Source organism: Sphaeramia orbicularis, chromosome 18, assembly GCF_902148855.1.
Source record: "Sphaeramia orbicularis chromosome 18, fSphaOr1.1, whole genome shotgun sequence".
NCBI lineage: Eukaryota > Metazoa > Chordata > Actinopteri > Kurtiformes > Apogonidae > Sphaeramia > Sphaeramia orbicularis.
The window spans coordinates 27,889,705-27,914,220 of NC_043974.1; the positions used below are offsets into that span (position 1 = coordinate 27,889,705).

Sequence of the window (24,516 nt, forward strand, 5' to 3'; positions counted from 1 at the left end):
TAAAAGGCGTAGTGTTTGCATTTAGTCTTATTTTTGTGCTAGGAGCCAGGAGTTTCTTAACATTAGCTTATGTTATTTCTAAGTTAACAACAATCCTGGTTCCCTACATTCATTATAACACTGAGGTTGGATTTTACTCAAAAAACTTTATGTACCACCCAGTTCTTCAGTGGGTTTTGTGCTTTTCTACTGGGGCAACAGAATGCAACACTAACCACTATAGAAATTGGGTTAACCAGCTTCAGCAAACAACCAGCTCCCACAGACGCCAACACAAACATAATTTTAGGAAGGACTGTGATTTAATCGTATTTAAAAATAAGTCCTGGTTGGTGCATCCCAGCCTGTAAGGTCTAATCAGGTGATTAGATTCTACCAGAGCAGCCTGAAGTGGGGAAAGCTCTCATTATGCAACATTTGCTCTTAGTACTACATTATTCTCATTTGAGCTCAATTGTCATTTCAAGAGCCTGGTTCCAAACCACATTGCCTCCACTCTTCCTTATGACCTGCTCTAAACGACACAGCCAACCTTGTGACAAATGAACCTGTGGAGGCCCAGTTCTCCACGTTAACAGGCTAATTTTTTCCCATCATGCTGAGTGGCAAAGGGAATTTTTTAAACAAGTTAAATAGCCCTTCAAATGCCCTAGACTCCTGGTCTCTGTTCAAGTTGACACATGAGCGATGCATGAGGAGATAATAACCGCCCTGACTAATTCATTTTGAATCGTTCCTTGGCTTTCACTCTGTTCCGCTTAACTTGCACAGGACAACACGTACCCCGAGATCCTGAGGTCTAACCTGGGCTCTGTGGTGCTGCAGCTGAAGAAACTGGGTATCGACGACCTGGTACACTTTGACTTCATGGACCCACCAGGTTAGTATTTTAAAAAAACATACATTTTACAGTGTGAACAGTGACCTTAGTGTTATTTTGTTCTGAAATACAGCTCATGAGGAAGCATAAATAATTCATCCTGTTTTTTTAATATTAACTAAAAGATTTTGATCAGTTACAAACTGCTTTGAGATTCTACACACATTTAGTTGAACTGGTGTTGTTTGATGTGTGATATCAAATCTGGGTTGGCTGTGTCACTTGGGAGCTGTGGAAAATGACAAAGCAAAGAGAAAATGATGTTGGCAGATATCAAATATTGTATGCTGAATGTTTGGAGATTTGAGGATAAGTGCTCTGGCAGACATGGGCGACACAGTACTTTGCTGTTTTGTCTAATTTGCGTTGAGATTATTGCTGTTTAAACTGGGGAATGATGCGATGTGTGCTCTAAATGCTTAAATCTGATGTCTCTGTTTACGCTTCAGACAAGTAAAACTCATCTGAATGAGTGTATGTTTCTGCATCTTCCTGACGAGACCATCACCGACACCACCACCCCGCCCCCTACCCTTCCTCTCCTTAACCTCCCGCTCCCTCCCCCTCTTCTCACCATAATATAGTTTTCATCTCACCTCTGAGATTAAACTCATCTCTCCCAGTCCACTGTGGCAAACGCCATTTTGAGAATGAAATTGGTTACATCAATAGTAGTGCTATCACCTTGGCTATTGCCTTCCCTTTATATTCCTCCAGTGAAACGTGACTGACCTCCACCGCCACCCCCACATTTCTCACAAAACACGAGGGTAAGCGGCAACATATCGCATCGGCCTTGTCTGCCACGTCTAACTGGGAACAGTGGGGTGAATGGAAAGGGGGAGGATTACCTTTTTATTTATTTGATCCCCTCCTGGCAGCAGGCTCTTCCTAACTAGCTCTTGAGTACACTGGAAGCTACAGCAAATAAAGTCTGCCTCGAGTCTGTGAGAGTTTCTGGACAGGCACTTTATAATATCCAGTTACAGCGGATCGATTTTGATACGCTGTGTCAAAGGCCCACCTCAGAGTAAATGGACAGGTCAGGGATGTGTCTCCAGAGACTCGAGAGGTGGAAGATGAAACAACAGAGACTGCATGTTTGGTTTTTTTGGGGGTTTTTTTTGGTCACCTAATTGAACTTAATGTCAGTGCTATGAATGATTCTGTAAAATGTGGGTCACAGGTCTGGGGTTTTCACAGGGCTTAGGTACTGGGATGCCTTTTTTGGTTATTTATTAACCAAAAAAAAAAAAAAAAAGGGTATTTTTGCTCCTTTTAGATCTATATTATTACAATATTTAGAAAACAGTCCAAAGAAAACAAAGCTGCATATTGATGCATTCAACATGTCCATGTAAGTGTATGAGACACTGCATTGAACAGGAACAGTTTTAAGCCATGACCATGATAAACTAACTATAAATTTTCACATAAAAGTAGAGCATGTAAAGGGGAATAAATCTGAGTATTCTTTTTCTATTCTTTACACTTTGGCAAGAATTTGACTCCCACATTCAATGTTTTCACTCAGTTTGTGGAGGACTTTGATACTAGAATGGCTCTCTCTTGTTGATGAATGAAAAAGATGGATTTTTGCATGTGCATTTTGTGGTTGTTTATTGTTGTTATAATTTCCTAATATTTTAACCATTGTTCTACTACTACATTATTTACAATGGGTCAAACAAATGCTAATCTCTAGTGATGACAAGAAATTTTAATTTTGTGAATAGTGGATGACCCTGTCTTTTTAAACTTTTTTTTTTTTCAGAAAAATGTAGGCCAATATATCGTTTCTCTCCCAATGAAGAAGTAAGTCTGAGATTATAAGTCATTCAGTAAAAATGCAATAAGTAATGTAACTGTTGTAATTGCATTACATTAGTTTTTGATTACATTTCTTGTAGGGATGCATAATCGGTTAGTTGATTTGTCAAAATGGTTGGCCCACAGCTGTAAAAGTACAATTAAAACATGTGCAATATAACTTTAGGGTTAAAATGCTCCGATCTCAAATCAGAACCAACAAATTTCAAGCACATACAAGCATGAATCTAATCCTCTTTTTGAGAAGTTACTATAATGTATTTCTATATTTTTTTCTCAGTAAAAGGATCACAGTTACATTTATCTTATAATTTAATTGCATAATGCCATTGCATGTGACTAGTTACTCCACAAGTCTGTGTATTGTTTACTTTTTGGGATGTTTTAAAGGTTAAATTGGCAGACAGATGATGTTTTAAGACCAAAGTGTTTTTCTAAGTTAGATAAAAGCAATTGTCTCCCATTAAACTTCCCTGATGATCAAAGATATCATCCACAAAATGCCAGTGGCTTTTTCCATTTCAGCCTGTCGCTGGGGTTGATTTTTCGCTTTACTCTGAAACGCTCAAATATGTGGTTTATTTCTCTCTTTGGCCACCTTCCTCCCTGCTCACTAAACACAGGAGCGACTGCGTGAGCCAGCCAACCAAATGGAAAATCCAAAAGAAATCAGTAGCGATTTACACAAGGACTTGGCTGGGTGGGATTCATTTGCCTCGTGACATTTCCAAAGAAGTACCTTTCAAAGCCAATGTGGTTTAATGTACCTTTAGCCTTTCGTCTCATTGATTTGGCCCTTGGTTAATATATCGGATTCTCGTGTGTTGAGGCAGTCAATACTTACTTTCTGATGAGCCTCGTTGTGTATAGATTGAATTTCCACACTGGTTCATCATGCTAGCAGTACTTGGAAATCAGATTTTCACCTTTGTTCAGGCCCACACAAGCGACTGGTGTGGTAAGTAATGTAGCCGGCACTCACTTTGTGTATAAAAAAAAGTACCTTTGATGCCCCAAATCAATATTTGTTAATCATAAAAAAATGCCTCCCTGCTGTTTGAAATTGAATTTTTTTTGGGGGGAGCGCTTGAGAGAAATCAAAGTGAACGAGTAGCACAGCCAGCGCTTGAAGCTAATTTTCAGTTAACATGCAACTGGTCATTAGGCTTCAGCTCTCGGGAGCCAAAGGTCAATAATTGCATCTGGAGGAAAAATCTTTTAACCAAACGGTGGAAGCCTTTTGTGTTGAAGCATTAAGTAGAAAGTTCCCCTGTAATTGCATTAGTTGTTTAGGATTGCCTGAGCGGTGGATGAAAAATGGGCTCTGCCATGATTACTTCTCCACTAAGTTGCTGTCTAGCGGAACTCCGGCCGTCACATACCAAGAGCCTTTTCATTTTGATTCATGGCGTGTTCCATTCGACCACAGCACACAACGGCCTACCTTTGTCTGACTGTCAGTGTCTTCTGTAACCTGCAGTTGTCTAAATACAACACACACTAGACCTCTTTTTCTCCTTAGTTTGTTTCTTTGTACTCATACACCTGAGCCTCAACACACTAGTTCACTACTTGCTGGCAGCAGATCTTCTTCACTACATAGGCCTAACTCTGGCCACATGATGTCAAATTGCCCCAAAATTGTTGAAGAGAAATCTGTTCCCATCTTGAAATGTTTATTTTTGGTATGGCTTGTCCCAGCATTTCATATTTTGTGGAAAAATCACGGAATAATGTAAAAAACAAAATGGGAAAGAGAGAGAGATGTTGCAACACTATGAGCTTTTCATGGTGCAGAAACCATCTCAGAAAATGTCATGAATTCATTGTTGCATCTATATTTTTACACAATTGTTGATACCATAACTGAGTTTCCATAAATCTTTGGAATTGAAGTATCATGTTAAGAAATGTTTATGCAGTGCAGTTTCACAAGTTTTTACATTTGCTTGAGGTAGTTTTGACAGAATAGAAACAGTTTCTTCAAACAAGTCCTGATGTGCCAGAAATGTAACTTGCATTAAATTCAGTTCTGTTTTATCTACAACCTCAGTTCTGTTAAAGTTGGGACTGTATTGCTCTCATCCAATTCAAAATGTATGTATATTTTTCCAAAAATGGCAAATTTTCTCAAATCTCATTGTTTACTTACATTCTACACAACATCTGCACTTTTATGGAATTGGGATAATGTACAGCGCCAATCATAATTCATGATTATCTCACGGCAATTCACAAATTCAGGTCAGAGGCTTTAAAAATAGTCTATAGAGAACAAACCCACAAAACCTCCAAAGGCGACAGGGGGAAAAATCTTCCTTTACGGAAGAAAAAACCTCCGACAGGGCTCCATGTAGGCGGCCATCTGCCTCAGCCAGTCGGGATGAGTGGAAAGTGGAGAGAGAACAGACAAGCATAGAGAAAAAATAACAACACAGACAGTGGGCGACACCGTTGAACACTGCACAGGTTAGAGGCCAGAACCACACATCAGGAACAGACTGCTCCGTAGCCAGAGATACCAGCAGACTGATCGGTTTCCTGGTGTTTTACTGGATATTATCATAAAATGTGAAGACCCGACTCATAGCTGAAAACTTCGTGTGGACTGACAAGAAGACCAGATCAGTCTCATCTATGAAAGACACTTCACACCTGGACTTCTTTCACCAGGATGTTGTTTGCAGAATACCTGCCTGATTTTTTTGTTTTGACATTTGGTAAAAACATGGCTAATGACTGGTTGGTTGAGCAAGCTTTATCTACTACTTAGAGAAACTTGAAACTGTCGCTTTAATTGACGTATTTAATCTCCTATTGAAAATTGTATAAAATGTGTAAAGAATTTGTTTAGTACAGTGCATAAGTCTTAGGCCACCTTTAGCTTTGTTGTTTCTCCAGGGTTGAAATGAGCATACATATTTATTTCTCATTCTCTTTTCTTGAGATACAAAATTCAGAAAGTATGTGCACAGCCTGAAAAGACACACAAAAAACTGAACTAAATGGGTTCTAAAGGTTAAAGTCACTATTCAGTTTGACCCATGACAAAAAGCATCATGAACAATTAGAAACATGTGGCATGTGTTGAATGAAACCTGGTATAAAACGTCAGAAACATAATGCAATAAATCTCAAATTATATGGGTTAAAGTCATGTTAAGTGCAAAGGGAGGTCACACTAAATACTACCACTTTGGTTCATAGAAGGTATTTTTTCCTTAAAACTTTTGGTTTTACTGCTCCGCATACTTCACATATATCCACATTAATGACAAATGCATGTGTGTCATCATTAGAACCTATTACACCTGCAAACCTTAAGTTGGCCCTAGGACTTTTGTACAGTTCTGTGTGTCTGTACATCATCTGAAAGGAGATGTGCACATACTGGTGAGTGTAAACAAATGCGTATTACATAGCAAGGTGTGGCATGCAACCTGTATACAGGTGCATGGTTTTCCCTGGATATTGCAGTGTGTTACAGAGGCAGAAAACAATTCTCGAGCAGATGGATTGAAAGTGCTTATTGGTAACACTGGTGTAGTAATCAAACCTGACATAAATTCCTAGCTAAACCTTCCAAATGGTCAAATTTATCTGTGGCAACACTTTCGCCAGTTATGTTATCTGTGTGTGTTTGCCCCATAGGCTTGGAACATTTTTAATGGTCCATGTGTCCCTGTCTGTCTCCCCTCAGCCCCAGAGACCCTGATGCGAGCCCTGGAGTTGCTGAACTACCTGGCAGCGCTCAATGACGACGGTGACCTGACGGAGCTGGGCTCCATGATGGCAGAGTTCCCCCTGGACCCCCAGCTGGCCAAGATGGTCATCGCCAGCTGTGAATTCAACTGTTCCAACGAGGTCCTTTCCATCACTGCCATGTTGTCAGGTAATGCTCAGGGCTGGCTCACTCTGTGGGTCTGAGCTGCTACTCTTTCCATTTCCTGTTCAGTTCTGTTGGACCATTGAGACGCTCCCTTTTCCTCTACATCTCTTAGATTCAATATGCTTCCTCTCTCTGGCCGTACTGTGTCTTTTAACTTTGCTATTACAAGGTTTTTATTGCATCTATTTAGCTTCATTATGTAAAAGGAAGTTTCATCATAAACAGTTGCAACCGCAAAAGTCAAGACTTTCTTCAATCGATTAATGTTAAACTGCTAAACTTAACTACAAGGCAAGAGGAGGATAAAGTCTGTGGAGTCAGCTATTATTTGTGAAGAAGGGGAAAAAAATACATGTCTGTACAAAATGTATAGGTGTAAGTGAAACAGCACCAGTGAGCTTCAGCAGTAATTGCACTTTGGGCTTGCCAAAGCAGAATGCTGCTCATTGAGATGAATCCTGACGCCTTTGAAGGGAGCGTGAGGGTCTCTGAGAGTGGGGAAATGGATTTAACTAGCTGTTCGGACGTGGTATGCACTTAAAGCAGGTGATTCTGGATGGCAGTTTTTTTTTTTTTTTTTTTTTTTGCTGAGTTCATTAGAGAAAGTAGCAAAAGTACACCTGAGAACGGTGCTGCTGTGGCAACGAACCGTAAGGCTCGATAAACAGAGATTCTAACCACTAAACCCACTATCCAGCAAGGTTTGACGTTAAACTACTGAGACTAAGTTCTCCGAGGGGGAGAGGTCTTTGCTTTCTATTGTTCTCAGTGCTGCCAGATGAACGGTAATGATCATATTTGTAGGGTAAGATGTCCATTCAATAATGCCAAATGTACAGTAATTAGATCAATTTGTAATAGGTCGAAGCTGTGTCATTTTAATTCATTTGCCCAAGTGATCGCAACTGACCAGCACAGCTTTCTTTAACTTAAATCATCTGTCCATATCAGGAATTAAAGTATTGAAATTCTGGCTAAAGATGCAAGATTTCAGAGGCTGATGTGTTTGTATGGAGTTCTATGGGACAAGTATGAATTAACTGAATAAACTATTTTGTGAAAAGCATTGGCTTCATAACAGCAACAAAAACCTCTGAAGTACAATGCCACCTAAGACCTAACTATAACTCAATGATCATTTTGTGAGTAACAATGACAGTTTAAGGCAGGGGTCTCAAACATGCGGCCCGCCAAAGCTTCCAATCCGGCCCATGGGATGAATTTGCAAAGTGCAAAAATTCCAGAGTCAAGGCTGTCAAACTCATTTTAGATCAGGTTCCACATACAGACCAATATGATGATGAAGTCAAATGATAGCATAATAACCTACAAAAATGACTCCATATTTTCTTCTCAGTTTGTTGTGAAAAAAATAATATTACATTATGCCAATAAATAATGACAACTTCAAATTTTTGTCTTTTAATGCAAAAAACATTAAATTATGAAAATATTTACATTTACAAACTATCCTGTAACAATAAAATGTGAATAACCTCAACAAATATGAACAACCTGAAATGTCTGAAGAAAATTAAGCACAATTTTAACTATTTTCTGCTTGTTTCTAAGTGTTTAGTGTCTTTGTAGATCCAATCCATCATGCACATGTAGAAATGATAAGTTGAGGTATAATATTGTTAAAATTGCACTGATTTTTCTTTAAAAATGTAAGTTTTTTCAGGTTATTCACATCTTTTTCGTTTGGATAGTTTATAAATCTAAGTATTTTCATAATTTAATGGGATTTTTTTTGTCATTTATGGGTTATTATGCTATTATTTTACTGGTCAGACCCACTTGAGATCAAATTGGGCTAAGTGTGACCCCTGAAAGAAAATGAGTTTGAGACCCCTGGTTTAAGGTGTTGCGACAGACGAGGCTCATTTTTGTCATTTAGATGAAATATCTATAAAAATGCACATATGTTGTTTCCTCCATATATTGTCAAAACAAAGGTAAAAATAACTGACCATGTTACTAAGGTCTCTCAACACATCTATGAAATCCACTCTGCTAAACATCAAGACCTAATGCTGTAAACGTTAGACCTTTTGGTGACGCTATGGAACCAAAAAGGTTGCATTATAGTGATACACGCTATCGAAGTTTAAGCTAATTAGCCACAGTTTAGCTACTGCATTTTCAGTAAATGTTTCAAATCGGAATCTTTCTTCTTTAGTCTAAATATCTTTGGTTTAAGGTACATTTGGACCTGTCTAGGTCTGGTTGAATATTACAACATAAACCTTAAATTTATGTGCAGATCTAATGCCAGTGATTGATGAGGTAAGCTGTTATTAGTGGTGAATAGACAGATGTAGAAGCACAATTTGGTACCTCTTACATTTAACATGTGTGATGTTGTAACTGAGAAACACACACTCTGGATTTCTAGTTGGATGGTTTTAGTAGAAAGGGTTTTTTTTCCTTAGCTGATGTGAATCACGGCATTAACTTCATTGTTGCTTCCAGCAGCGTCCACATACAGTTTCTTAATCTTAGGCATATGGAAATTCTAAAACCATCCTCTCTTAGGCTTGCTGATTCTTCTGACCTTTCCCACAGTATCATATGGCCGTGCTTTATAAACAACTTACCAAGAGTTGCTTATTCAAAGGTGTGCGTTTGTTTTTGTCAAAGATTTCCAAATGCACACATAGTTGTGTGGCATTGCTGTTGTCGCTATACGTGGTTTGGACTGGATTTTGAATCAAATGCTTAAAGTTGCATTTTTCATCACGCAGCGCTGATTTGTAACCCTTCTTCAGCTCCAGATTTAGATTATTTTGGGTGCTTTACTGACATCTTTACTGTAGGGGATCTGTTGAGGACATTTATCTCTCGGTGCCCATCCTTCTCCCCTTCTCTTCGACCCTCTTCCTTTTCCAACATAAATGCTTCACAATTCAGTGTTCCCTGTGAAGTGCTCTGTGCCTCTCATGAGCTGAGGCCTTGTTCCTCTCTGTGGGATTTGCTTAACTTATCCCTATGGGCGGCTGTGTTGGGGCCTATACCAACCTTGTTTAGTCCCACAGTGCTTTGTGCGGCCAACGGAGGCTAAGAAGGTGGCAGACGAGTCCAAGATGCGCTTCGCCCACATCGACGGTGACCACCTGACGCTCCTCAACGTCTACCACGCCTTTAAACAAAGTGAGTGGCCTGTGTAGCGTCGTTTATGTCACTGAAGTTTGACAGATTGTTTTCCTTTGCCCTAACCTAACTCTCATGTCACACAGACCACGAGTCCACTCAGTGGTGCTACGACAACTTTGTCAACTACCGCTCGCTGATGTCGGCCGACAACGTACGGCAGCAGCTGTCCAGGATCATGGACCGCTTCAACCTGCCGCGACGGAGCACCGACTTCAGCAGCAGAGACTATTACATCAACATTCGCCGAGCGCTGGTCACTGGCTTCTTCATGCAGGTCAGCAAGGGAGAAGAAAAGCAGAACCTTCCATTTTGAGCTGCCATTACTTTGTTTTAATTTCATTTATTATTGGACTTTTTTATTGGCTACATCAACCGACTGCACTGTTTGTCATTGCTGTTTCAGATCATCGTTAATGGTAGCCCCTGTTGGGTTTAGTCATTAGTGCAGAACATTTCTGACTGAATGAAAATCCAGATTGTTTTTTTTTTTAATATTTATTGTAATGGATAACTGCCTCAGAGTGCACCCACATCCACGAAAAGCCACACGCTATCGCACACAAACACAGCTGCTTTGTTTTAAACACACGAGAAGAAATCAAGTCAATTTGCTCTTCGCTCAAGGAAATAAATGGCATTTTGCGAGAAGCCATTTTCAGGGGTATCTGAAACAAGCAACCTGACAAGTTGAATTATGGTGTTAATATTTAAATATTTGTCAACATTAACCTTTATCTTGGAGACAAATTTGCAGCTCATGTTGGAGCTTTCACAGTGTTGGAGATCATGTCTTTGTTTGGAAAAGGCCTTTATTGAGACTGATTGCTTTGGTTAATCACAACAGCCACAGCGTGCTTCTCCAAGTAACTGCAAAGTAGAAAAAAATGCACTGCCCAGTCAGAGAAGTAGGCCTTTTTTTCATAAAACAAGGAGTAATTCTTCTAAAGTCTTGATACTAGGACATTCTGAACTGTTTCTATGTGTCTGGGTTTGGTTTTTGATTTCAGTTTAGCTTACTGTGATTTAGGACCGCAACTAACAACTTTACTTTAAACTAATTTATTTTGTTTGGTCTGTATGTTACAAAATAGTTAAATACATCCATCAGTATTTCTCAAAGCTCAAGATGATGTCCATACACTAGATGAAAGAGTGTAGAACAGGGGTCTCAAACTCCGGTCCTCGAGGGCCACTATCCTGCATGTTTTAGATGTATCCCTCTTCCAACACACCTGATTCAAATGATAAGCCTACCATCAAGCTCTGCAGAAGCCTGATAACGACCGTCAGGTGTGCTGGAAGAGGGAAACAACTAAAACATGCAGGATACTGGCCCTCGAGGATCTGAGTTTGAGACCCCTGGTGTAGAACATATACAGAATCTCAAGTTATGGAAAAGTTTGTGGAAAACTACTAATGACTGAAACGAGTAATTCAGTAAGCCTAGTAACATTTATTTCTAGCAACCATAAGATGCAAGATACAGTTGAAGGAAAAACTAGCTGTTTTTTTTTTTTTTTTTGGTTATTATTTGTTATTATTTTGTGGTTTTGCCACTGCAGTTTTAGTTGTAAATCTACTAAATGGGTTTGCCTTAATCACTACCTTTCCTGTTGACAGATTGCTCACCTGGAACGTACCGGACATTACCTGACAGTGAAGGACAACCAAGTCGTTCAGCTGCACCCCTCCACTGTGCTGGACCACAAGCCCGAGTGGGTGCTCTACAATGAGTTTGTCCTCACCACAAAGAATTACATCCGCACATGCACTGACATCAAGCCAGAATGGTAAGTTTTAGACACTGCTTTAATGTCTGTAGGGGGAGTAAACTTTCTAAACTTCTCTGACTGTCTTGTATTTCTGAGAGTGAACTGTTGTTACACTTGTTGAAGGAGTAAATAAAATTGAGCGGGGGTTTCCAAGGCCATAACATCCAACACTGTTTGAGTATGAATATACACTAATAGGCAGCATACGACACATGTCAACACCCACACCCATTGTTTTCTGTGTAAACTCAACGCAAGCGGCATATGATGTGTCACGATTCACTGCTGACTTGCTGGTGTAGATGTGCCCTTAGGCGTTAGAAAAATAAGTTTATCACATCAACTATTCTGATCTCCATATTTAGCAGCCTTATTTTAAGTATGTCTACCAACTCTGTTTTCCATTAATTTGTACATTCAGTTTATAGCGATGATAGAGTGAGAACATGTTCAAATGCATAAACATTTCGTAGATGGTCTAGAGCCAAAAATTAAGGCTGCATTTGTTGTTTCTAGGGCTGTCGCAGTGAAGAAATGTCCCATATTGGGTTTTGGTGGCTCAACTGCGTGATATGCGATATTATCCCTGCAATATTTATACTGTAGGGGCTCGCCATAGTCTTATTTGTCCCACCATAATTTCAGAATGAAGTGAAAATATTTGCACCTTTTGCACAGTAGCATTGCAGATGCCTAAGGGTGTGATCTGCTCCATTGTTCTGACCCAATACCAGGTCTCTGTTTGAAGCGATCTGAGTTCATTTTATTTCTTCAACAACACTCTTGTTTTTCACTGTTACTCTGGCAAAAATAAAGCAGAAAAATAACATGTCAGAGTTCAGACGCTGGGCCAGCAGTAGACATTTTTCTTCAGCAGCAATAAAACAACTCGTTACACAAACTGTACATAATCAAATCTGTTTTACATACCAACATTTAGATGTGGACACATGATCTATAAACAGCCCTAGATAAACTTGGCCCAGCCCTAGCAACAACACTAACAATGCAAAATCCCCTAATACTCTGGTGCTCTGCTACATTTGCAATGAATATTAGTGAGTTCTGTGGGAACAGTTCTGTGGGAAAGGCTGCTGGTTGTGTAGAACAGCTGTGACAGCGGTGTCACGGTTGCTTGCCATCCTCTGCAGCTGGCTTGCGAACAGCGCGGTATCACAATTTTGCGGCTACTGCGACAGCCCTAGTTGTTCCTGAACTGGTTTGTCTCCATATGAATATTCTCCCACAAGTGAACACTGCAGACAATTTATGTGACTAATGTTTGCTTGCTTTCTTTCCTAGGCTGGTGAAAATTGCCTCCCAGTACTATGAGATGAGTAACTTCCCTCAGTGTGAAGCAAAGAGACAGTTGGAGCGTATCATTGCAAAACTCTCATCCAAGGAATACACTCAGTACTAAGAAGGTTTGCATGCATTGCCGCAACATCCTCACTATGTACAAAGTTGAATCAGAACTCTCTGAACTCACTGGAGCGGCCCATCTATTTTTTTTTTTTTTTCCCCTCAATTTCCACCAAAAAGCTCATTTTAAATTCTATTTTTGTCTGACTTTGTAATTTATTTTCATAATGATCAGTCCTCTTATGTCTGAGGGATATTTTGTTGCGTTTTGAAGCCAAAAATGTTAAGCGCTACCAGAAAATGGATCATAAATGATGGGTTGTTTGGAATTAGTCATCATCTATTTTTGTCTGACGCATGATACATGATGTAGATTGCAACATTCCTGTCACAGACGTCCATAAAAACCACGACTCAGCTTCGGAGTCTTGGCTGTTGTTTTAGTTCAGCTGCTTAAAGTCATTAAAAAAAGGCAGCCAGTTCATGGAAAGAGCCTTTAGATCAAATGTAATTTATACTGTATTTTGACGCAGACATAATGGAAATATCCTGTTGTCATGGAGACACTAAAAGGTGCACTCTGGTCATATTTCCTGTCGGCTGTTCAAGTTAATAAAAAACATCTTTGTAATAAAACATTTTCCAGTGTCAGCATTAAGATGTCAGGATAATTTGTGCGTAAACTTTTCAACCTAACCCTCGCACAAACACACACACTGAGAAATCACGTTTGACCTGCCAAATCCAGCTCGTTTCCTGGCTCTTCAGGGAAGTTAAATCTTCTTACTGGGATATTGATAGCTTCAGAAACAGTTGGAGTGAGGGGGAATGTTAATTACAAATGTTTCAGAGCGAGATCAGGGTGAAATCCCCGCTGTGCTCGAGCCTGTTCTGGCTCTGCCGCTTTGTGTCGGCGTGTAAGCAATGTGGAAGGTAAAGCTCTTGCACACTAGTGGTATAAAATAACCCAATGAATGGTCAAACACATGACTTGAACATGATGGCAATTTATGGGGAATCCATTGTTGCTTTGACAGGTTAAAATGAAATTGCAGCTTCTCATTCCAAACTTGCATAAGTGGATGAAAAAACTGAAGATATGGATGTTGTGGGTATAAGAAAAGCTGCAGGTTGTACAGTAGATGTATTTTATTAGTTTTGTCAGTCTTTTTCAAGTGACCGTTTACAAAGATCCTCTATACATACAAAGATGAGATACTGTATACTGGTTAAATGTGGTTTAAATGCTGTAATTATGCACTAATATCACATTTTTTATGCATAAGTATAATTTTTTATCACATTCCTGTTTGTTTTTACCACCTCCAGATCAGATTTGTGTTGCAAGATCTTGCGAGAATTCCTTGTTTCGGCATAATGGGCCTCACAGTCATTTTTTCTGTGATCTGTACACTATATCAGAATGTTCAGAAGATGCACTATAGGGACAAAAATATTGGGACACGTTGAATGTAGATGTCTCATTGGTAACATTTTATAATACATTGTAATCACTGTTTGTTTTGGCTTTAGGAGCAAATTCGTTTACATTGTCATCTATGTTACAAAAGGCTTAAGAGCTTGTTTTTCCTTAATTTTACTCAATCTTACATTTTTTTTAATCATTATAATTACAATTAAATGTTTTACCTCTAGGTTTCTGAAATATTTCTCATGTTCTGATCATAAATTATTTCTGTTATTATTGTTTCTTCAGCTCTCACTCTGGAAGAAAAATCCGCCTAAAACCTTATACAGGGTTCCTATTCAAATATGGAATTTGATTTTATAAATTTCCAGGTCTGGAAAAGTATAGAAAATGGAAACAAATGTATGGAAAATATTCATGTTTCCAAAACTGTCACCACTGTTGTATTTTCTAAAACATAAAATTATGAATATCAAAAAAAAGAAATGGATCCATCTGTTCTTTTTAAGGCACTTGCTAGTGCAGCTAAAATGTTTGTGTGAGAGCACATACAGTAGACTACACATCCCATAAAACATTTGGGCAGATTGACAAGTTGAATGTCCAGCCTTCTGCGTTTATCCTCCTCCAACCCATTTTAAGGCCCGCCCAGGTGTCGTCAACTTTCACTGCTGCTTTGACGGACAGGTGATGCGAGAGAGCTATTCAACATGCCTTGTATGATCGTTGGCAGAACTCATAAGGGGTAGAGTAAATTCTCTGACAACTGGCTCATAAATCCCAAATATAAAGACTGGTTGGAATTTTTTTTACCAACATATCTGGAGATTAGGGGTCTGGAAAAATTATGGAATTTTGAGATTTCAAATGTGTAGGAACCCTGCTTATAGTATAGGGATTAGTTATTAAGATCAACTGACGTGAACATTTTTATCAGAATATTTAAGAAATGAGAAATCACACAAGCTGTAGGTGAGATCTGTCCCAATATGTTTGTCCATATAGTTCCAGTATTTACTGTGGTGCGAAAAAAAAATTGCAGAATGGGTTAAAATCTGTGTATTAAGTGTAAATTTTAAACAAGTTGCACTGTGGGAACGATCCATCCCATATAAAACATGAGTTATAATAGGGACATATGGTCACTATAAGCTGCCCCTGCTGTGTGTTTTTATAGATAATGTCTGATCCAAATAACAGTTTGGAGCAGAAAGATTTGTCCTTTTTGTGCCAAGGAAGGAAGAAATCTTTTATCACCAAAAACTGTTTCTTTTTGTTCCATATCACTGTGTTGGAATGAGCTCAAATTAAATCAAACAAACTGAAATGAAATTACAAAACGGATAAACATCTGCCACTGTCATCGATGAAATGTGATATTTGTTTATAACTGACATGAATCAGTATTATTTTCCCTTGGAATTGTCATCATTTAAATAAGCATTTACTAATAAGGCTTGAAAAGTAATACAACTCTGTTTGATTTCATTATTTTTTGTAGCTTTTATAACAAATGGTAGTGTATTGTTTTTTTTATCTGAACTTTTCAACTCTGTTTTTTGCTTTTCAGTGGATGAGCATGTTTGTTACACCTCCAGATAAACCAGCTACTCTCTGAAGGTGTAAAAAAAAACAAAAACAAGCTCCAATTTAATATTTTCCATCTTGTTTGGTCACAGTAAGGTGCAGTTTTTTAATAACATTTTTGACTGCTTTGTATCCAGATTTGTTTTTTTTTTATTTGCTGAGGAACACAATAGATTAGTCTAACCTTCCCAGCATCTCAACTTTACATGTTTTATAAAAGAATGTACATAACGTTGACCTAAGGATAGAAGCAGAAATGTAGGAGCAAGCGTTTTTCACAATCTCTGTAGTGTCTGGAAGTAGGCAGGCAGAGATACCAGACCTGCTAAGGGAGTTTTAAATTAAGTCTGCAGATTGTGTAATATGCTAAGTCAGGAAATTAGCATGTGTGCTTTAATATTTTTGGACTGTTGGGAGACAAGTTTTTAAGTGGATGGCCTTTTGCGAGGGAACGTACACAGAACCACAAAATGGTGCCAGAGAGATTAGTCTCTCCAAAGTGAAGCCAATAGAAAACCCATTAGTTTGAGCTGATCTGGAAATTATATGGAATTGATCCTGAGGTAAGAACAGTTTTTCATGCTCAATACTTCCCATTGATTCTCACCGCCATAATTACAAATGAAAATCATTATGTCTCCAAGTTGTATTTTGTTAGTGTCTGATATGAGGCCACACCATGAGAGCATGTGGTCTTGGTTCTTCAGCTTAATTGCGTGTCTCTATGGGACTAGATGTTCATCCGTAGGAATCCATAGATTAAAAAAATAATAATTCTGGGGGAATATTTTGTACTTCTTAAAAGATAAAAAGTTTTTTGAGGTCAAGGATTGCATGTTGAATACTTCTTTCGATATGCAACTAACATTTATCGGTAGGTTTTGGGTCTTATTTTAAATGTAGATTTTGATTCAGTATGCATGTTTCCATCAACTACTACTATGAATATTAAGAGTTGGTTCTTTATCATGTTTTTTTTATTTTTCATTTTCACATGTTCATGAACATAAAATACAACAAACAGTACAGCATGGCCAGTTGAGTGTTACAGTATTCAACAAAAGATATCCATAAATAATACAATAAAAGGAAAATAAGGGTATCACATTACCATTTCAACGCTGATGTCTTTGTTTTTAAATCCAATCCATTTGCCCCATTTTCGATCAAACTCATTTTTTTTTAATCTGAAGGTATAAGTCATTTTTTCCATCACTCATATTTCCTGTACTATAACTACCCATTGTTTGTATCTAGGTGAGTCCATCGCAAGCCAGTTTCTTGTTATGGCCTAATTTTTTATTTATTTTTTAAAATATTTTTATTAGGACACATTTTCTGTATACATATGCTCTCAGCACAGGCATAAGCATATCCAGTTTTCAAAAAAACAGCCAACGACAAACAAAAACTTAAACTAAAAAGAAAAGAAAGAAAAAAACGGGAAAGTAGTCCCCCCACCACCCACCCACATTGGTCCACATTCACTTAACTGCTAGTGTTATAGTTATTCTGTCTTCATCATAGTTTAATAGCCAATTAGATGTTTTATTTCACACAGTAGAACTCCACCTGAACTGCTGATTTCAAAGCTGACATGTATTTTGACTAAAACTCTGAAAGCTTTTGACTGTTGAACCAAACTGGTCAGCTCATGTTTCAGACTCTGTCATGGCTTTGTTTCTACACTGTTTCCTCATACACGTTGATGTTTCATTACTGTTTAGACCTAATTTAGTGTTTCTGTTTTGTGTCATAATTTAGTGAACATTTCTGCCTAGTTTTTTCATTTTCTGAGACTGGATGTTGTCATTTTCAAGGAAAGAGCGCTAATGCCTAAGTCACAAAGATTCTTACGAACGATGGGTTTGTATGAATCTTCCAGTTCGAACAAAATCTGGAGTTCATAGACGTTCATAGAGGGAGCATGTCTACAATGTCCAGATTTCGTACAAACCCATCGTTCATAAGAACCATTAGTGCTCTTTGCTTGAAAACGACAACATCCGGTCTCAGAAAATGCAAAACAGGTGTTTTTGGTCTGTTTTTCCATTATCCATAACTTTCTTTTTTGTTATTAGAAAGAGAAAACAAAAACCAATCTGTTTTTTAAATTTGGTTTATCTGTTTTGACACTGAAAAAAAAAGCCTTGAAATTCAATTTTTATTCTTCAAATTTAAAACAATAATCAATTAACCACTAGTTTTTCTTTTGTTTCTGAAAAGAAAATCCAATTACCAAAAGATACACTGACCTAATCCCTATCTTAATTTCTCACTTAAATTTCCAGTTTTCGCATATTGTAATTCAAGTGTTCTGAGAGAACATGGCACTTCTGTGTCTAGTCTATTTCTGTATTTTCAGGCTGTAGAAAAATCTAACCTGTGATGCAGATTTTACCTTATCATGTAGTGTGGTTAAATACATGATGGACAGCTGTAATGACCAATCAGTGATCAGACCTGGCTCTACTCCATACCTTGACATAGAAGCTTAGAAAACCGGTTTTCCCTTTTCCACAGGATAAAACACCACTAGTCCATGAGTATTTGTATTTAAACTATTGATTTGGACTGACAGGAGAGAGCTTCAGAGGGAAGCTGTTCTTCTCATCTCCTGATTTCTGCTTCTGCAGCTTTAATTGATTAGTTGCTCTGTCTATAAAATGTCACAAAATAGTGAAAACTGTTATTTTTCAAAGCTCAATATGAAGTCCTCAGAGGTGTTGTTTGGTTCATAGTGAAAAGATGCTCAGTTCAGGAGTGAAGAAACGAGAAAATATTTAGCAGTTGGAAGTTGGAGTAAAAGATTTATTTTTTTTTTTCCACTTAAAAATTATTCAAGCTGATTATCACAATACATTACTCCAATTTCAACTGACTGATGAAATAAATATGGGGCAGAGCTGTTTTGTAGAGCACATAAGTCGTTTCAGTGAGGGTTTTTTTTGTGTATCTTAAATCTTTATTGAGTTTTCTGGACAATAACTAAAAAAAACCCAACTAAAAATAACCAAGACATTTCAATGAGTTTTAGTTCAGATTGTTTAGTTTTCCTTTTTTATGAAGGCCTTGACCTAGAATCTGAAAAATGTAGGATAAAAGAATACATGGGGTCAAAAATTCATAAAAAGCTTTATTTCTTAAAGGTCTGAAATTGTGCAAAGCCATTATATACTTCAGATTAACTCAAAATACCAGTGAAAATCATTATCACCCTGCTGTAATTTCTTCTACACATTAACAAAATAGAATTCTGCTAAATATGTTGTAGTTCTTAAAAGATCCAAAGTTATTGGAGGTCAAGGACAGCCATATGTACACTGTACGTTTCCTCTCACAGCTTGTACTGACACATTGTTTGCTGACTTTGGGGGCCATTTTATGCAGGTTTTTGACAGTAACTCACCAAAAGTAGCCAACGCAAACAAATACTAGACAGGTATTGTTCAGCGTGTTTCCAAAGAGTGTGAATCACCACCTCGCTACAGCTCAATCTCCCGCCACCCACTGAGTCCTGGATGGTGCCTCATCATCATTTGAGACCGTGGGTAGGGAAGTTTATTGCAGAACACCTCAGCGTTTCAGGAAATCCATCCACCCACCCACCCCGGTCCTCCTCCCACCCCGCGCCGGTCCCACCACCGCCACCAATCGCAGCCGAGACAGGTGTCTTATCTCCATCGCGCAGCACAAGCACAGCCAATCTTCCAGGAAGATGGCGACTGGAATGTGACAAATCCATCTGTCCTGGTTTGAATTTGTATGCTAATTTGAAGTAATAGCCCCTCTGGTGACAGTGCAAGGGAACAATTCAATCATGCCATCTATGACAGTTGATTTCCAGCCTTCTCTGTGATATGGGAGTATATGCACGTACCGCCGAGTTAGGTTTGATAGATTGGTTATGTAGGGAGGATGTGGCATGTAGACTGCATGTTTAAAATGGGCTACCAGCTTGAAATGACTCTCACAACCACTGAAAGCACCTGTGCAGAAATGTGTAGCCGCTACCTGTAGGATGAGGAAAACAATATTTGATTTGACCTCATTTATCCCCCCCCCCACCCCATGACAATGCAACAGGATTGGTCGCCGTCCTGAACTTTCACCCACTTTCAACAAGCCGCAGCCTTCGTGAGATATGTGCGAATGATAGAAATACCCCCACATAAAATCACACTAACACAATTGTTATATTGTCGCGCTGAATTATCTCAGGCTGTTGATTTGATTCAGTGAAAAGCTTTCATGTGTCACCGGGCAGAAAAAGAAACCGATGAGAGAACAGAAGATACAGGCGCCAATGTACAGACGAGCTGGACTGTGCCATACATTCAGCAGGAAGGAGGCGACTGTACAAGTTGTGATTTCTCTTGTGTCTTGGCACTATCCTACGCTGTGCAAATGTATGGCACTCTGTAATCTTTAAATTAATCTACAGCACAGAACAGATTATGGTTGATGGTGACAGATAAGGCTAAAGAACAAACTCTCTCCATTTTTGCTGTCTTCATTTTGCTTATGCTGTTCTTTTCTTCTTCCCTCCACATCTGGCTCCTTTCACTGATGTACCACATTTTATTTAACCCTGTAAAGCCTGAACCATTAAATCATTGACAGAAAATTCCACTTCTTTAAAACTGGAGCCTTTATTGGTCCTTCTGAACAACTCCAAAACATTTTTTTTTTTCAAATATCAATTTCCATGTATGAGTTTCAATTTTGTATCATATTTGACACATTGGGTCTCAGTGCTCAAATATTATTTTTGAACAAACAAAACATAATATAACACAAACATGTCTAAAAAAATTGGTAATTCCTTTTCAAAATTGGAAAAGTTTTGCCTCCTGACAATCTTGTAGTGTCACTGGAAAGGCCTCTGGTGAACAAATTCCTCCCCCTGGTGGATTATCCATGTATTGCATGTATCTAATTGTATACATCAGGTTTTTCTAGACAATAAATAACACACTGATCATGTAGAGGGCTTCAAAACTTATGTATCAAATATGATACGTTCGGCGTTCTAGGGTTAACCCATAAAGACCCAAACATCCATCACTGACCAAAACCATCCACTGATCTAAACTGTTGAATACCTGTTGATCCACTCATCCTATCAATATATGTAAATATTTGGTGTAAAATGCCGTTATTCATCTTTTCATGGTCATCAAATATGACCCATTTGGACGTTCAGAGGCTCCGTAGTCACCGTGGAAACACCGTCATCTTCTACAACATTGATTCATCAATTAAACCCATGGAGCTGAATCAATGACAGTGAATGGACACATTGAGTTTATGTTCAGTTAATGAGAGATTGGACTGAAAAAGACACTTTTTCTTCAGTTTTCTCTGTTTCTGTGAGAATAACATTCAACTTTAATCTGAGCTTTTATGAACATCTACATGATCAGTAAATTAAATATAGAAAAATACTTGATTTTTACTGGAAAACCACAAAGTAAAGAGGATAATATTACAATAAATGGTGATAAATTACTGAAGAAATGAGGAAAAAAATCATTTGGGAACTGACATAAAAGTAGCGCCGGGTCTTTATGGGTTAAAGAAAATATGCCTTTCAAGTAAATATGCAGCTAAACTGTTAAAGATTGATGATTTATTGACTGGAATCCCCAGACCTGCATTTATCCAAAACAATATCCCTCATTTTCAGTTTAATGTATTTTTATTCCATTTTTAGTATTGGCACTGTTAACAAGTCTCATGAGAATTATGTGGAAGAATATGTGGGCTATGTTATGGTCTATCTTGTGAATGCATAGGCAATAGGGAACATTGCCTGCCATTTTCTCTCCTTTTATACTCTCACTACTGCAGTGATTCCTTGACAATTTCTCCAGGAAAAAAGAAAATGTACTGTGCTGTGCCAATTGACCACACTTCAAACGGGTGCAGATCATGCGTGGCAAACGCGTCTGATCAAACACGGAGGCCGGCAAAGAAAACTGATGAACAAAAGGCCCGTCTAACTGCACGGGGCTCACATCACGATAAATAGTGTGGTAAAAGACAGCTCCCTAAATGAGCTCTGCTAGCAGCCCCTGCTTGTATAGTTTGTAGAGAAGTGAAAGATTCTCTGTGCTCAGCATGGCTGCCCTTTTCACAGCGGATAACAAATTCTGTTGTACGGTATTGCAAAGGTTTGGTTCTGAGGGGAAACGGTTTTACCCAGCAGTTTACAGCCAGGAAAAGGGTTGTGAAATTGTTGAATCCTGAGAAGCAATGATGAAATTCAGAACTGGTTTAAAGATGAATGTAAAGAAAAAAATGTCTCTTTTCCATGTGCTTTTCATTATTACTTTTTATTGATTTTATTTTGGGACTGCGCTTAAAAAACTGAACTTTGACCCAATCAGAGAAGCTTTGTCTTTACAAGAAATATGTAGTCTGTATTATTCTTTACAATCAAGGCTTTCCTGAATCCTCTGACCGTCATCATATTGGAGAATCACTATGTTCACTGGTGTTTAGCATTTTTGACTGATAATGATTTTTCTGGATAAAACAAAGCAGCAGTGATATTTCTCAGTATATATTGGACATTTGTGAGTATGTTTGAGAATCTGTCTGGGAAACGAATGTATTTGCATTCATTATTTATACAGTCGTGGGAAAAAAATCATTAGACCACCCCTTGTTTACTTCAATTTCTTGTTCATTTTAATGTCTAGTACAACTAAAGGTACATTTGTTTGGACAAATATATTGATAACAAAAAAAATTGTTAATAAGAGTTTAATTTCAGAGCTGATATCCAGCCATTTTCCATGTTTTCTTGGTAATAACCAAAATCAGTTAAAATTTTACATCAATATCTATGGCATTGTACTGACAAAAACAGTGCTTTTAGGCATTCCATGTTTTCTTTTCTATCTGTTTTAGTCACATGATACACACAGGAGTTAGTACTTGATTGTATAACCATTGTTTTTGATGATTTTTGATGGTCTAAGAATATTTTCTGGGACTGTAATGGAAGGGAACATGAGATTTTAAATTTTTGTTTAATATTCTGTAAGTTCTACATACATTAAATAGCAAAAAAAAAAAAAATCACCTGCATTACAAAAAAAACCACTCATACTTAACCCACAAAGACCCAAACATCCACTGATGACCTAAACTATCTACTAATGTAAAATGTTTAATAACTGTTAATCCACTAATCCTATCAATACATGTAAATAATTGGTGTAAAATGCAGTTTGTCATCTTTTCATGGTCATCAGATATGACCCATTTGAACGTTCAGAGGCTCCGTAGTTACCATGGAAACACTGTCATCTTCTACAACATCGATTCACCAGTAAAACCCATGGAGTTTGATAAATGACAGTGGATGGTGACACTTGATTAATGTTTAGTTGATGACATATTTTGCTGAAAAAGTCCCTTTTTCTACAGTTTTCTCTGTTTCTGATACAATAACCTTTGGATTTACTCTAAGCTTTTATGAACATCTACATGTTCAGTAAATTAAATATAGACAAACACCTGATTATTACTGAAGAAACGCAAAATAAAGAGGATAATATTTCAATAAATGGCGATAAATCATTTAAGAAAGGGTTAATATAGAGAAAAAATCATTTGAGACCCACCACAAAAGTAGCACTGGGTCTTTATGGGTTAAAAAACTTAATTCATATCTTTGTTTCTTTGCAGTGATGAAAATGAGCTGGTATAGGCGTTTTATTGTGTCAAAAATGAGTGTAAGATTTAACAGTTTTTGAAATGTATCAGCAAGAATTCTCTAATTGCCTTTTAAGATGTAGTGAGGAACAGTTCGTCAGTTTGCTTGTTTCACTTGAGATGCAGCTCATCTCCAATAACAAGCCAATGTTGATGTATTTTAAAGTTATAATACTGCTGATGGCCACTAAGGGCAGCTCCAAAAAGCCCTAGCTTGCATAGACTTACACTGAAGTTGTCTCTAAAAATACTGAATCAATATTTGGCTTCTCTGAGAGACGATGTGGTGATCCATCTTTAAGTTTTGCTCCATTAATCACTTCTCGGGTCAAATGGAGGGCTTCAGCACCTGTAGAGTTGGGCTTTGATTGACAGGTCTGTATGACAGCTCACTCATCTGCAGAGTGAGAATTTTGGAGTTTCGGTTTATTTCATAGAACACATTTTTTCCTGACAACAGATCAAGTGTAGTTGTGGTTAATTAGCTCCACAAACAAGAAAATAAAATTACTTTATTATGCAGTGCTTGATGACGTTTACAGTCTAATGCGTCATTAAGGTAGTGCTTAACATTACTCACCTCTGACCCCTCTGGCTCCCATTGCTCCACCCATTTTGTCTAAATATGGTAATTTCTGTCTCCAAAAACAGCAGTTTAGAAACCAATTGGTGGTGTCAATGTGCCTCTGTCCATTAACAATATACAGTGTTCAATGCTTGGAGATGCATATGGACATAGTAGTGACTTGTTTTTTAAAAATAAAAAAATGAACACTTTTAAGACCACAAAAATAGATCCGAGATAGTTATTGACCAGTGTAATGCACTATTCAGAGCCGAAGTCCTGTCACTTCAGCTACATCACATGAGACCTAACTTTCTG

At 38.0% G+C, this 24,516-nt stretch overlaps 1 protein-coding gene across 4 annotated transcripts in view; it reads left to right on the top strand.

The window, feature by feature from the left end:
* Positions 1 to 13,973, top strand: part of dhx15 (DEAH (Asp-Glu-Ala-His) box helicase 15) — a 34,852-nt gene extending 20,879 nt beyond the window's left edge. For 3 of the 4 annotated variants that reach the window (XM_030161771.1, XM_030161772.1, XM_030161773.1), the window contains exons 9-14: positions 772 to 880; positions 6,411 to 6,602; positions 9,630 to 9,752; positions 9,839 to 10,029; positions 11,376 to 11,545; positions 12,830 to 12,947. In XM_030161771.1, coding sequence (XP_030017631.1) covers positions 772 to 880; positions 6,411 to 6,602; positions 9,630 to 9,752; positions 9,839 to 10,029; positions 11,376 to 11,545; positions 12,830 to 12,947 — 903 coding nt within the window. Of the gene's footprint in view, positions 1 to 771; positions 881 to 6,410; positions 6,603 to 9,629; positions 9,753 to 9,838; positions 10,030 to 11,375; positions 11,546 to 12,829 lie in introns of all 4 variants that reach the window. The other variant, XM_030161770.1, reaches the window with a different exon arrangement.
* Positions 13,974 to 24,516: the final 10,543 nt, after the last annotated feature.